At 32.9% G+C, this 15,679-nt stretch overlaps 2 protein-coding genes across 2 annotated transcripts; one reads left to right on the forward strand and one right to left on the reverse strand.

Moving 5' to 3' along the window:
• The first annotated feature begins 1,379 nt into the window (after window positions 1–1,379).
• Window positions 1,380–4,598, forward strand: RPL21C (Ribosomal protein L21). The gene is made up of 5 exons (XM_068633852.2): window positions 1,380–1,785; window positions 2,149–2,229; window positions 3,210–3,311; window positions 3,404–3,478; window positions 4,345–4,598. Exons 1-5 carry the CDS (start codon window positions 1,498–1,500, stop codon window positions 4,435–4,437), a joined length of 639 nt encoding a protein of 212 aa, XP_068489953.1. The 5' UTR covers window positions 1,380–1,497; the 3' UTR covers window positions 4,438–4,598.
• Window positions 4,599–5,412: 814 nt separating this feature from the next.
• LOC137828138 (putative membrane protein At4g09580) lies at window positions 5,413–8,680 on the reverse strand. Its single transcript, XM_068634589.2, has 4 exons — window positions 8,058–8,680; window positions 7,693–7,963; window positions 7,421–7,591; window positions 5,413–5,975 (listed from the first exon to the last, which is right to left on the reverse strand). Exons 1-4 carry the CDS (start codon window positions 8,297–8,299, stop codon window positions 5,844–5,846), a joined length of 816 nt encoding a protein of 271 aa, XP_068490690.1. The 5' UTR covers window positions 8,300–8,680; the 3' UTR covers window positions 5,413–5,843.
• Between the last annotated feature and the right edge of the window lie 6,999 nt (window positions 8,681–15,679).

The following is a 15,679-nucleotide window of genomic DNA, read 5'->3' on the forward strand; positions in this document are numbered from 1 at the left end:
GTGACTTGATGTCGAAACATTGATGTTGTCTATGGAGATGGAAAACTGGTGCCAAAGACGAATACTCGTTCCCTTAACCCTCAATTGGAGGTTTTTTCCAGTTAGTGTTATCCTAAGTGACTTGATGTCAAAACATTAACATCGTCTATGGAGATGGAAATGTAGTGCCAAAGACGAATACTTGTTCCAGTACGTTAATAGTCCCACATAATTTAAGAGTCGAGGTAGAAAATAATTTAAATACACCTTCTCAACCCATTGAGGTGTTTTTTAAGAACAAAAAATCATAATAAAGTTTCAAGTTCCCAAATTGACCATAATGATGTTATCTCAACAAGATGGAAAAGTGATTTTAAAGAGAAACTCTAGTTCCTTTAACCATTGATCTAGGGGCTTATTCCAATACACTCAGTAGTTCACATAACTTAAAAATCGAGATTAATGATAATTTAAATACATCTTATTTATTACAAAAACAAACAACAAACAACTTAACATGATTTAATTATGAACATTTTTTTGCAATGAAAAATAGTTGTGGAAAATAGATTTAAACTCTCTTTCAATTTTGGTCCGTCGTATATTTGAGTCAACCTAATTAAAAATGAGAAAAAAAATTACTATATTACAAATATAATGCCAAACTATTTTTTTTTTTAAATTTATTGTGTTTAATATAAAAAATTTGAAAACTTAGGATGAATAGGCAAAAAAATTATTTAAAATATGTAAAATTTAAAGTTTGGGAAGAAAATTGATATGTAAATCAGAGTAGTCTTTTTTATTTATTTTTAATTCTTTATGTATTGTATGAAATTTTTAATTTTTTTTATTATGAATTTTAATTTTTTATATTTTATTTATTAAATATAACACACATATATAATTTTTTATATTAAAAATATCTATTTTAATTGAGGTATTCTGAGTGGCGTAATCTATTAATTCATGATAAGTCATATAAGATCAATATTTTAAAGATTTCATATAAGTTAAATTAAATAAGTCAGGTTCAATTTGATAAATTGACTATTTTTTACATCTATTTAAAAGAAATCAAGTGTAATTTACATTAAATTAAACAAAATTAGTATATTTTTTCTTCTTTTAATTTAAGCTCACTTAAGTTTGTTTTAACGGTACAAATTCATAATAATACTTTTAGTTAGAGTTGAGTTCATCCTTGTTTGAGTTGTTCTAATTTTTGTTAAAATAATATATAAGAATTATTTTTCGTGATATAAGTTAGGAATATTACCCCGAAAATGTTGAAATCTAAAAATATAAAATCACTTAAAAATAAATAAATTATTGTTTGCTTCTGGTGTGCATCCTGATTTTCATTTGTTCAATTTATATTGTTAAAAAAAATAAAACTAAAAGGCAATTTAAAATGAATTTTTGGGTGAAAAATAAGAGTGAGAAGAGAAAACGGATAGCAAAGAAGAGAAGATAGATAGGCCTGAGAAGAAGAGAGAGAGGAAGAAGCTCTAAAAAATGGCCACTGCCACTGTTTCAACTCTCTGCGCAACTTTCGGAACCCATTGCACCATTTCCCACAACCCTAAACCTCTATTTTCTCAACCTTTCAATCTCAATCGTTTTCCTTCACACTCTTACAACCTCACTTTCTCGCCTCGCTCACCTCTCGCATCCCTTCCCAAGTCCTCAGAATCTGCGGTGGCCCAAACCGAAGCAGAAACCGGTTCGACCGAGCCTGAACCGGTCCAGATTGTCCCGGCTAAGCCACCCTCATGGGAACCCGGTCTCTTTGCTGTTGTAATGGTGAGTTCTGATTAATGAATAGGGAGTAGCTTCCTTTTTCTGAAGTTGGGTATGGGATTCAGTGACCCAATGTGGAAAAGTTGCAAGCTTCGGTTTAAATTGTTGACCCAGATGAGTTTTCTGGCCAATTGCAATTGTACTTCAAGATTTGAGGCTGCTTTTAATTATTGCTTATGTATTTTTTGGTGCTATTGAAAAGTGGCGGTCATCGATTAAAACAGTTAATTCTGGTTGTTCGAAGTGTTGTTTTTGTTGTCCCACTTAAATTTTGTTGGATGGGGTAAATAGGATTTTTTTGGGGTTTCTGCTAATATTATCTTCTATTTTGTGTGATTCTGAACTTGTTTTTGTTGTATTGTTTAGATTGGTTCACGCCAATATATTGTTCATCCCGGGCGAAAGCTTGTTGTTCAGAGGTTGTCAGGTGCAAATGTTAATGATAAGGTGCATAACTATGATAGCTTGTTTACTTCTTAACCTTGTTCTTAACTTCTGCTGTTTTGGAACAACAATATAAAGCCTTTTCTTACTATGCGGGGTTTGCTACATGGGTCAAATGATGTTTTAATATTCTATTCTGAAATTATGTCTGTAGACGAACCCTTGACTTCTGAATCATGCTGATGTTGCTTGTAATTTTTCTCGGTCTCCCTCTAGCTCCAGTAATAGAGATACGCCTTAAGATCATCAACCACAGTTTTGCATAATTCTTAAAATTCTATCAATGCTTTTTTTTCTGTATTTGATTATGTGCATCACAAGCCTACTACCATCACTTTCTCCCAAACATTATTGCTTCTAAAATTTCTGCCATTTGAACGTGATGGCTGCTGGGTAATAATCAGTTTAATAGTGAATATCAGAATAGTCTTTATGCATGCGCAAGTGCATGAAGTACAGCATGTCATTTTTTGGGGGCAAAATACCAATGTTATTATTATTGATGTAACTGGTAGTCACAAGAAAAAATATCTGCAACAGACAGACAATTTATCTGTTCCTTTATTATAATATAACAAAGTTTTGGCTCTCCTAGTAGAGGCCTAGATAGATGTTTGGAGAATGAAGTTCATTGATTAGTTTACTCATACGATAATACAAAATTAAGAAAGCTCCATTCCTTTTTCTGTACGATTAATTATCATGAAAATTTAACTGATTGTAGATTTATAGCTACATGTTATTGTTCAATATATAATTTTGACCTATTAATGATCTGAACCATGGTTTAGGATAGGACCTATAATTTTAAAGGTTCCGACAAAAAAGTATTTTTAAGAAACTTGGCCTAAGCTGCGGGAAATGAAGTTATTTACAAGTGGTTCGGGGTGATGATGATGCAGCTAAAGTGATAATACTAATAACTGCTGTAATTTTCTAAGATTATTTTATTATGAGTTTAACTTAGCTGTTGGGAACCACAGATTGCTTTGCATAAGGTTTTACTGGTTGGCACTGATACATCTTGCTACATTGGGAAACCAATAGTAACAGATGCTGTGGTATATGCAACGGTAGAAGAGCAGGTAAACCTCTTTCTTTTTGTTTATCTTCTCCAGATAGTATTTTTTTTTTTTTTTTCTGAAATCTTCTACCTACCATTTCAATTTTAATGCAGGGTTTAGACGACAAAGTAATTGTCTTCAAATATAAAAAGAAGAAACACTATCGCAGAACCATTGGACACAGACAGGTATAAAAGTTATGCTTTTATTTGTGCAATCAAATTATTTATCAAATATTTTGCAATTGAAATGTTGGTTTGCATGGCTTGGGAGTAGTTGGGAATCATTTATTCGAATGGGTGAATTCTCTCGTACCCTCTAATCTCTGAAGGGAGCTTGAAAATATGTGAATCCATTTTCTTTGTTTGTGTGACTGACTACGTTAATTATGTTCTTGGCTAGAGATAAGCCATTATAAGTTACAATAAGCAGTCAACATGCATGAAAATTGTTAAAATGCATTTTGCATCTTTAGTTTTTAATTGTTCTTTCTTTTATCTAGTTACTTTTCACGAAGTTGAATTCAACCAAGGGAGAGAATAACAAATCCCTGCAATTTCTTGGTCTTAATGCTCATTGTTTCCATCAAGCTTCTATTCTATCTCTCAATGAGAAGCTATTTTTTCATATTTTATTAACCCTGGTTTTGCTCCATTATATTGTTGGTGTACAATAGCAATAAGGAGATTTAAACCTAGGATCTCATGCAAACTATCATCCCACCCTTCTTGGTAGTTTGGTGGAATGATCTGTCCGAGCTTTTATGGAAATGTAGAAGTAAAATGACAAAAAAATGGTTTTCATTCCTTGGGAACCAGCCATCTCCTTCCATGGCAGTCATCACTTCACCATACTTTTTAAGTGTCTATAATTAATTCCACTTATTTTAAGATTACCATTACATTAACGTTATGCTACTTAAACCATACAATGACTTGTGGGAATCTGATTAAAAAATAATTTTTTTGTGACATCTCACCAAATAAAGCTTATTTAAAAATATGATTTCGTCATTGTGATTCTTGACAATGTGTTGATTTTCAACATGTAACAGCCACATACACGTCTACGGATAAATAGCATTATGGGCTATGAGAACTACCCAAAAGTTACTATGGACGATATCAAGGAGGATTTAGAATCATGAACATCTTGTGAACTGTCCCTATACTGTAGCTTCGTCATCTCCAATTTTATGCAATCATTCCGCCATTTTTAGTTTTGCTTTAATTAGATATGTAATTGCATATTGTAATGTATTATTGTAATCTCCCGTTTCCAAATACATTGCTATTTCTCTCTCTCCAAGTTACACGTGCCAATTTTCACTCATATAATGTGCTTTTGTTTGCTTGAAATTGTTGTATTTTCAGTTCTCTCTTGCCTTCCATTGAAGAATGGCTGGAACAAATTTAATTTCAAAGTTTTAAGTGATTGGCTTATCCTCTTTTAAGTAGTTCCGTTCTTATGTGTAGCAAGTAAAAAACTTAGTTAATGTAGAACCATTTGGCACTTGTGAATTTTTCCTTATGCGATATGAAATTTTTAGACAATCGTCTTTCCTTAATGAGTTTTCTAAAATGAACTCATGATCTGATACCTGCAATTTGTCACTTGATGTCCACCCAATGTGTACTCGAACCATGTAACAAGAGATGGGTTAGTAGCACTTAAACTTGAATAATATTTCAAGATATCTTTTTAATATCTTAATTCTAAAGAATTTTACCTAAGTACATTATTAGTGTCAACTTTTATGGAAGCACATATTCATTTGAAAATCGAAAAGATTTTCATTGTAAAATGCAATTGAGATGTTCTGACTTTACTATGCTTAAGTTTCGTCAGTTAATGCAATGGCATTAACTACAAACGTGATTGGCTTTTAGCTATATTCACATAGAATAAATCTTATTATTGAAGCTATGTATGACGAAAGCAATGGAGTGAAACTAAACACCAACTCTTTAAGCGCAGATTGCAATATCTGGCTGATATAATATAAACAGTCCGTTTCAATCTAAGTTTATACGTAACATCGAAATGACTTCCTGTTGGAGACAGAGCATCAAATTGGATAACAATATCAGAGACATAGAGGTGAATCTAACGAGAGGAAGAGTAATGGTTGAAATTCTCTACCATCATATGTTAAATTGAAAAAGCAACACTAACAGATAAAAGTCAGATCCTAAATGGTGAGAAGCAAGTATGCATACTGCATCGCTAAACAATCACCACAACCTTCCTGATGACATCAATGCCAGTACGTGTAATTTAATGCTCCAACAAAGCCTCGTAACCGTAGCTCAATTGATTGTACACCACTCACTCAGCTATGTTTACCCTTGCTATCTCCACACGACCAAAAAATAAAAAGGGAAACATAAAAAACTTAGGCTCCACCACAGAAAATAAAATGGAGCATATGCCACTGTTTAAGTTAATAACAATACATCCTTTCTCATTGATATCTTTCTTCAATATTATCTTCTCTGATAACGTAACTTATCTTTTGACAAAATGTATAATGCAAGCTAAGCCCGCACAACTTCACTCGTATACTCTCTTTCTCTTCAGAAGTGTTGGAACTATGGAAACAAAACCAATGAGGAAAAGTACCGATAATGTCTTAAAATCATATAGATCCTTAATTGACTTCAGATCCCCAAGAGCAAGGCCAGCCTGATTAAACAACAATAGAGAGGTTAGGAGTGCAATAAAAGAAAAGCAGAAGATCATCAAAAGCATGACTATCATAGATGATACTTAGCCTTTTCATCCATAAATTAGCAATTATAAGCAACAACCATCCACGTTGATTGAAATCAAAATATGACTCGGTAAAAGTGAGAAAAACATACTAACGTAAGAACACATGGTCCGCATTGGCCTAATACAAATGAAAGGAGATACAAAATGTACAAAAGCAATCAACAAGGAAACTACTTTTACCACTTCAATAACCTAATACAGCTAATGGCAGAAACCAAAGGGACAACAGAAAATACATCCTAAGCAGTTGGAAAAAAAAGATTTAGATGCATTTCTCAATATAGCAGTTCTTAATGGAACTAATAATGTGCCATACATTGCTAGCATAATCTTTCAAATCCTCAATAGCCTTCAAGATAAATGCTGCAATAAATCTCATAGCTTAATAATGATTTACTCAAGTTGTTCTAATATGTAAAATATAAATGAATCATCTGTGAGCACTCATATATATGCATTGAAACAAAAATCACCTCAATACATTAATGAACTGTTTCCTTAGGAATAAAAAACATCCCACTCCAACTTAAACAGATCTAATTAATAAAGTTCCTTGGTATTAAAAACAAAACCAGTACATTGTCAATTGTAAAGCTTATACCCTCGGAAGGTATCTTAAATCCAGAGACACCTGGATCTTAAGTTGCTGACCATCCATCAAATAAATTTTTTAAGAAGCATTCAAGAAGATACTCTATCCCTCATTTCTATCTAAGAAGAATAATTTTCAAATGCAAAAGTAAAAGCAAAAAGCCCGAAGTTATCAAAAAGCAAGATTTTATTCCTGTGTAGAATAAAAAAGGGGAGGGAGGGGTTGAACTTTCATCAGAACATGCATAGCTAAATCATACATAAAAAACAAAAATGTATTTCAATGAATATTTACATGTTATAAATTAACAGACAGGAGATAGATTTCAATGATATAAGGGCGACAAAGAAAGAGATTTCAGGGCAAAAAACCATGTTGTCTCTCATTTAGCTCGCCCAATCCAACCCACAAAAATAAAAGATTAATGTTAGGTTTTGGAGCTCAAATTCACAGGGGTTAGCGATCTTCCCTAATGATCCTAGTCTCTAATTCTACAGGTTGAAAAGCTGCATATTCTCAAGCATGGAGAAGCGTGAGAAATAGTAGAACAGTGCAATCTTAGGTGCAAAATCACGATCTTGACAACCTTGTAAAAGCCTATAGGCAAGTACACGAGACCCACTAACTAAAAGGAGCTCACACAAAAAAAGAAAGCAGACACGTACAGAATAAAAATTTGGAATAGGATAAAAATATCTAATTCAGAGAAACCAGCAAAGCAAGCATATTGCAGAAAAACAATACCACCAGCACAGAAGCTTACTCTGACAGTAATATATGCAGCCGGAACAAGACCAACCAAAGTAGCCAAAAAGAATATATGAAACGGAACATCAACAATGGGAGAGGCCAAATTGATGAACAGATTTGGCAATGTCGGGGTTATCCTCAGAAAAAGCATGTAATTCAGCAGCTTATCCCTACGCTTTGCAATCTGATTCAACCACCCAGAAAACAAAATTCCACATTAACAACACCCACCAAATTCAAAGTGTTGTCATGAACATAGAAAAAAAAAAGGATATAAAGACAAACCTCAGCTTGGAAGAACCTTAGCTTCTCAGGCCACATCCAAGTAACCAAAGGCCTGCCAATTAACTTAGACAAAAAGAAACAGGAAGATGCACCGGCAGTGGCATTGAAAACAACCAATAGTATTCCTCGTACAACTCCGAAAAGCGCCCCAGCTAAGAGGGACATGAAGATTGTCCCAGGAATCATGAAAGTCTGCATGAAGATGTATGTGGAGCAGTAGCCAAGAATGAACTGCGCAGGATTGTTGGTCGCATACGTCGAAAGATTTTCCCTTTAACACAATAAATAGATAAATAAACAAATTTCATACAATGATGATTAAAATATAAAAAGAAGAAACAGCATAGTTGTTATGGTTAAGGTACTTGAGGAGGCGAAGATCGGAGAGCGTGCGGGGTAGTTTGAGGCTGGTGTAAGCGGCGGGGGGCATGGTGAGGTAAATGCAGAAGAGGCCGGTGGAGAACACGAAGAAGACGGCAACGGCGGCGGCGAATTCCCACGTGTTGAGCGGGAACCTCTCCAATTTGGGCTTCTTGGCGGAGGGTGAATCGTCATCCTCGCCCTTCTCTTCATCCCTCGTCGCCGTCACATTCCTCGGCGCCGCCATAGTACGATCCAATTAACCAAATCTCATGGGAATCGAGCCGACCGGAGTTCGAGGTATTGGGGATTTTAAAGGGTGGATGCTATTATGCTCTTCTTCTTTGTTTGGGTGAAAACCCTTAGATTTGGGGCCAGAAAGAGAGAGAGAGAGAGAGAGAGAGAGAGAGGATCCTTCTGCGAAATTTAGCTGCAATGCAATCTGATGGAGAGAGAGAGAAAGAGAGCTTTTCAATTTCAACTTTGAAGAACATAAGAATTAAGAAGACTGTGATTTTATTTTCTCCTTCTTCTTGTTATTTCTTGCAATTTTCCCGGAATCCCTTCTTTTTGCGGCATTTTTCTAATATTTTCATTAACCTTTTTCTTCCATTTTTTTTATCTCAACAAATTTGAAAATGTTCATTTCTCTCTTCATGATATTTTGAAGAGGAGAAAATGTAAATTAAAATTAAAAAAATAAAGACAAAATATTTTGAAATTTTTAGAAATCAACTATTTTTCTTCCAATATTTTTTAACTAAATAAAAGATAAAGGTGCTGATACAAAAAAAAAAAAAGACAAAGCTTTGTTATTTGTGTCTTTTTTTTGTTGTCGTTTTATTTTCAGTCAGACAAACGTAATATTATGTTTATCCTGAATAGTACTTATTATTACTACTGTACTTAGAAAATATGGTATACATTTATTTATTTATACAATTTTTTATTTATTTATTTTTAAATATATATTGAAAAAATACATTTTATATTTTACTAGTAAAAATACAGACACAATGTGTCTGTGTATTCACATCTTCCTAAAAAAACAGTTATAAAAACAAATTCTCTTTATATATAAGTTTATATATATAGATAAAGAGAACAAAATTTGTGTGGAAGACTGAAATTTAAATTATTTCATTATACGATAACAAAAATTGAATTTAATGATTTCAAATTTTAAATGTATTAAAAACAAAACAAAAGATAAAAAAAAAACTAAAACTAACTCAACGGAACTAAAAACATACTTAAGTATTTAAGAAATATGACAATTATAAAATTTAAGTAGATGTATATGCCATCATTGTATTTATTTTTAATTTATTTTAATTCTTTTATTTATTTTATTTCACACAAATATATCCATACATTTCATTATACTAAAAAAAGTGATTAAAAAAGTGTATATTTTAATCAAATTAATGAATTAAATCAATGGATCTCAATTTTATAATCATGGTATTTTTATCGTTAGCGTATAATTTAATTATTGTAATAAATGATAATTTATATTACCTTAAATACTAATCCACTATATGATAATAATAAATCAATAACAATCATTCTCTTATTTATACCATTACTTAACTACATATTTCTTAGATATTAATCATGTGTTTCTTGTTTCAAATTCTACTCTTAATTACTTTTTTATCTTATATTTTGATTGAAATTACTTTAAGTTGATAAATCGTGCGAGAGGTGTGTGACTTAGTAAAAATATAATAGATTCCAAAAACAACAGTATGCAACAAAAATTTGAAGAACAACTAAAACAACTTGAGCCCCGTTTAAATAGACTTAAAATAAGCGAAAAGAATAATTATCATTTCAATTCCTAAAAATCCAAAAAATTCTATCATACAAAAGTTTTATAAAATTTTCAAGTCTTATTTTAATTTTAATAAATCTCATGGTGCAAGACCATTTTTAAGACTCATAAATTTTGATCTAAACATGAAATTTTACAATATTTTTAACAAAAGTTGTTTATAAATAAAAATATTATTTTAATGTGAGTATTATATAATTTGTTTCAAAATTGAAAAAAAAATCCAATAAAAATGACTCGTAAATAAAAATATTTGTAATATATATATATATATATATATATTTAACTTAACTTTTATTATATACTCTTTTATACATCCTTTAGCTGATGCCTACTCACACACCTGTAGGAAGTCTTAGTTCTAGAATTTTTCCTATACCACCATATTTTCTTCTTATATCCCATATTTTTTAAAATAACAAAATTACTCTTATATTTTATTGTTTGTTTTTAATTTTGGACTGTAAAATCTAGAGAATTTTCAGAATACAAAATTTAAACTTTAACATTTGTGATTTTTTGTATTTTAGAAAATCTAAAATTTATAATTTTGGATTGTTGAATTCAAAATACAAATTTTCTAGAAACCTAATTAAAAAGAGTAATTATAGTGTTTTTCTAGATATAGAGGTCGAAGAAGAAACACAGAGAGATGCTGGAAGAATTTGTGGGTTGTAACTTGGGGGTGGTCAAGGTCATGTCTTTGAGATATTTGTTTAATCCAACAGGAAAAAAATGTTTTGTAGAAAAGAATATTCGGAGCACAAAACAAGCAAAAACATTGATCCAGAAAATTTTTGCTATAAGTATACCCCAAAACTTTATTTTATTTGTTTCTACAAAAATATTTTTCATCAAATACGTTTTTGTTGTTCATAGAATAAAATGGAAATACGAATCAAGGATGTGAGATCTTCATACAAAACAAAAACACATATCTGTTTCGATCATCTATTTAATTTTAAATATAAATTATTTTTTAAAAGGTACTAAATAAATGAAAACAAACTATCATTTTTAATTGAAATTACTTTGTAAGCATTTATTGTATAGTTTAAGGAATTTTTTTTAACGAATACTTTAAAATTAAAAAGTTATAAAAAAATTATAACTTTAAAATCAACTAACATGATCTGGACAACAGTAGAGTTTAAGACAATTTGATCTCATCTAATTTTATTGGTTTATTATTCTTTTGATTGCTTATAAGTGAGGTTTAATGTGCCGCATCTATGTCTAATGGACACTAGGTATATATGCTAGGATAAGTAATAGATATATATTTTCTTTGTAAATCATATTTCTTTTGAGCAAGTTAGGACTTAGGTTGTGTTTGTTTTTTTGATGACATTGTAGTTGAAGAAGACAGATGAACATGTGTCACTCCTGTTTGTTTCAATGGAGCGTTGAGTGTGAAGGTGTAGGGGGAGGAAAAGTTGTGGGTGTCGCTCGTCTTCTCACCACTGAAGAGAAAAGAGAGGATGGTAAGGAGAAAACCACGTGGGAGAGGTTGGAATACCATGTTACCCCTTGCTTTTCTTCAACTTTATACTTTATGCATGCTATGCACAAGAGATTTCTCACTTTGGTCCAGGGAATATGTATTACAAAGTGGAATTTAAGCCTAACTCAACCCTATAAAACCAGCTCATGGGGTGAGGTTTGCACCCACTTATATACAATGAAATATTCTCATCTCTAGTCGATGTGGGATCTCCAACACACCCCTCTCACGCCGAGACTAACAACTCGTGTGTGGGACAACATATTATGGGTGGTCCGATAACGACCCGATAGCGGGTGGCACGATAGGCCCAACAAACACTCGCTAGGATATGCTTTAAATGACTCTGATACCATATTACGAAGTGGACTTTAAGCCTAACTTAATCCCATAAAATCGGCTCATAAGATGAGATTTGCACCCACTTATATACAATGAATTGTCCTCATCTCTAGTCGATGTGGGATCTTCAACACAAACCATATTATGGAATGGACTTTAAGCCTAACTCAACCCCATAAAACCGGCTTATGGGGTGAGGTTTGCACCCACTTATATACAATGAATTGTCCTCATCTCTAGTCGATGTGGGATCTCCAACAATATGTTTGACCACAGTTGAATGCGATTTGAATGCCATGAATGTGAGAATAGATAGGTCATAATAAAGTGTGCTCATTCATGTATATAAAAACATGCTTATCAGAAGTTAAATGAATATATTCACGTGATTACAATTTCAACAATATATATTAATGAATATAAGTCTAAGTTGTACAAATTATGTATAATATTTCCTTATAAAAACATCACATAACCACCCAACTACTTTGTTTGCACAAAATGTGCATCCCTAAGCTAGTCATACATGTGGGTGAGGGCGACAACACCCCATGAATATCCAACACACATGTATAAATTGTTAAACAACTACAACTATGACACGCTAATAAATGTCACACTTTTATCTATAAAGATTGTGCATCCCACAAGATACAACAAATAAGCCCAAAATGTAGACTACATCTCTAATGGATGAAATACTCCTCATATATTTCTCGCAACCAACTGGGTCTAACATGTGTGACACAACAAAGCCTCAACTATGTTCTGACATCATCCAAGTTCATCTCAACTTAACTAACAATGTTGACACTGACGTTAAATCCAACGTCACATATTCACAAAATTGTTCCATGATGGGGATATGCAGAAACGTAGGCACATCATCCAATGTGATGATCATCTCACCAACGGGAATGTGGAAAGTGTTGGTGTCCTGGTGTCACATTTTGACAAAGTTTGATATGAGACTCTTATCAACAATTTCATAGTTGATATCGCACAACAACTACAATCCTGAGTTAAACTCGACAACCTCAATCTAGGAATAAGGGATCCATATTTTACTTAACTTAAACTCATAGGATACAAACTTCAATATCCCTCGATCCTAACGAAAATATATCTGTGTTTCTAACTATAAATAGTAATAAATGACCAAACGTAACGTCAGTAACTGAAGTTTTTATTTCTTACCTCATTGTCCCATGGTCTTAATGCAAAGTGATAACATAACTCACTAGTATGGAGGTATCATAAGGTCCATTGGGAAATCCTTGTTGCGCATCATGTCCTCCAACAACCTCATACAACACATCACCATCAATCACTGGTGCAGAAAAGCAAAACGAGTGCGACTATTTTACATTTATAAGGGCGGCTATATAACCGCATTTGATGAGCACGCATTTGTAAATCGAAGAGATAAGAAGGTTGCTATATAGCTGCATTTGTAAATTCAATTTATAAATGCGGCTATTTACATAGCCGCATTTACGATAGACATTTAGGGTTTCTTTGCTTTTTCGCTGTTGATTGAGTTTCTAATCAAAGTTCTCAACTTTTATCTTTTCCGAAGAACGGGATCATTATTTTAGCATTTCTTTAGATATCTTGGTGCATCCATATCATACCTCTTCGCATTTCATCCCAATGGAAGTCCAAGAAACGCGAATAAAAATTCCCCAATGAAACACAAATATATGACGGAGCAAGGCGACAACAACGATGAGGAAGGCACAACAGAAAGCAAAAAAAAACCTTCCCAATGAAGCATGACCTTAGCAATGGCATAAGACAAAACATAAGAGAAACACAAAACATACAAAAATCAATGGTGAAGAAGAAGAGAGGAAGACAATGCTTACCAATGGCACGAAGACAATGTGATGGAAGAGTGCCTTAATCCTTTGGATAATTGTTGGTGGAGTTTGCGGAAGCTCAATGGATGCTCACGGTCAAGGCTCTCCTAGGAGATGTGGCTGCCTTGGAGGTGCATGTTAGGTATGAAATGTGAGTGGTGAGGCCATCTCACTTTGGTAGAATGAAAGTTTGAAGATCAATTGTCTATCCTAGAGAGGTAGGAGACAAGTAGTGAGATTGACACAAAATTGGCAGCAATTCACTATTAGATTAATCTTTCAAAATGAGAGTCAAGCACCTCAATTTATAGGAGAGAGAGCTGAACATTTTGGACCCAAAAGTTTAAACTTTAAAATAAAACACTCCAATGAGAAGGTGCCATGTGGAGTCATGCTTTCCATGTTTAGCTCACACCTTCCATGCTAAATCCTCTCCACTCCTATGTTGCAATGTGGACGTCCATGTGCTCCATGCTAAAGTATTTTCGTTCTCCAATATACCCTAGATGTTTTAGGGTTACATTTGGCTCAAAGAAGCCCAATTGTTACCCTAACTAGTCATTTTTAACCCTAACTAGTCATATTTTACAATTGACCCAAATACAAGCCAAAAAACCTATGCTACTTGGCCCAAATATTTGGTCCAATTACTTTATGCTACGAGGCCCAATACATGGCCCATGAAATCCTAAACAACTTTATATAATTTATTTAGACAATTTCTTCTTGCACCCCCACATTTTTCTTCCTGCACCCCCACACTCTTATGAAAAGACTAAATCACCCTTATTAGTTTTTAAAATTCCAAAAATATCCTTAATCTAAAAAAACCCTAAAGAGGTGCAGGCAAGGATTCTCTCTTGCGTAGTCGTGTCTTTCATGTTCCAGCAGCAGCACACTTTCATGTTTTACAAGCAGTGCGACACCTCCAAATCCTTCTCCTTCAATCTCACATTTTTTGTTGGTGATTTAGAGTGCTCTTGACAAAGGTAAGTAAATTTCTTTGCTTTTGGATCTGCACTTCCGTTTTTTTTATGGATTTTTGTTTCCGTAAGTGTTTTCTTCCATCCTAGATTATAAAATCCGATAGAATTTTGGATCACAAAATACGGTAAAATCTCGATTTTTTGCTTCCAGTAAATTCCCAGATTTATGGTTTTGGGAAGATTCCAAATTTGTGGATCCGGGAAGGTTCCAAATTTGTGGATCTGGGAAGCTTCCGAATTTGTGGATCCAGGAAGCTTCCGAATTTGTGGATCCGGATTTGTGTTTTTATGGTCATCCTTTCTTCAACATATAAAACTTCATCAAAAGATTTTTTCTATCTTCAAATATGATTTGCAATGAGCTTCTTTTTTTTTTCTTTTAATATTTTTTTTTGGTCTATAGTTTATTTATATTTGTTTAGTAGAAATGATACAATGCTTTTTTTCTCTCTTTTGGTTTCAATAGAATTTTATATTAGCTGTTTTTTGTTTGTATTGGTTCAACATCTTATCCATTAGTTTGTAATTTGGTTTAACTTGAATGGTGTAATTGAACAGTAATGGTGAAGACTAGGGGAGGAGGTTCACAATGTGATCGTCTACGTCCCACAGCCTCTCTTAGAAGAAGACATGTTAATGAAGATGAAAGACATGAAGAACATGGATAATGACTTCTCAATATCATCATCATCCCACAATAAACCTAATCATATAATTCTTGTTCAAATTCATCACTAATGTTCATGCTTCTACAAATAAATAAAAAATGAAACAAAATCATTTCATTTCGGATCCATGAATCCATAAGTTAAAAACATTATTCCGGATCCAACAATCCATAATTCAAAAAGACCATTCCGGATTCAGGAATCCATAACACAAAAAAACAAGTCCAGATTCATAAATCCATAATGCAAGTGATGCATTCCGGATTCAGGAATCCATAACACAAAAAAACAATTCCAGATCCACCAATCCGTAATGCAGTTTAGGCTTCCGGATTCAGCACTCTGGAAAACAACAATTTATTATCTTTTACCTTCTGGAACACCCCCTCATCCGGAAAACACAATTTAATCAATTCCGGATTCATGAA

Source organism: Phaseolus vulgaris, chromosome 7, assembly GCF_051622355.1.
Source record: "Phaseolus vulgaris cultivar YP4 chromosome 7, ASM5162235v1, whole genome shotgun sequence".
Taxonomy (NCBI): domain Eukaryota; kingdom Viridiplantae; phylum Streptophyta; class Magnoliopsida; order Fabales; family Fabaceae; genus Phaseolus; species Phaseolus vulgaris.

Coding starts and splice junctions, on each gene's coding strand:
- RPL21C (XM_068633852.2), top strand. CDS start 1,498: ATGGCCACTGCCACTGTTTCAACTCTCTGCGCAACTTTCGGAACCCAT. Junction 3,312..3,403: donor ATGCAACGGTAGAAGAGCAG/GTAAACCTCTTT, acceptor ATTTTAATGCAG/GGTTTAGACGACAAAGTAAT. Junction 3,479..4,344: donor GAACCATTGGACACAGACAG/GTATAAAAGTTA, acceptor AACATGTAACAG/CCACATACACGTCTACGGAT.
- LOC137828138 (XM_068634589.2), bottom strand. CDS start 8,299: ATGGCGGCGCCGAGGAATGTGACGGCGACGAGGGATGAAGAGAAGGGC. Junction 7,964..8,057: donor TCCGATCTTCGCCTCCTCAA/GTACCTTAACCA, acceptor ATTGTGTTAAAG/GGAAAATCTTTCGACGTATG. Junction 7,592..7,692: donor TAAGGTTCTTCCAAGCTGAG/GTTTGTCTTTAT, acceptor TGGTTGAATCAG/ATTGCAAAGCGTAGGGATAA.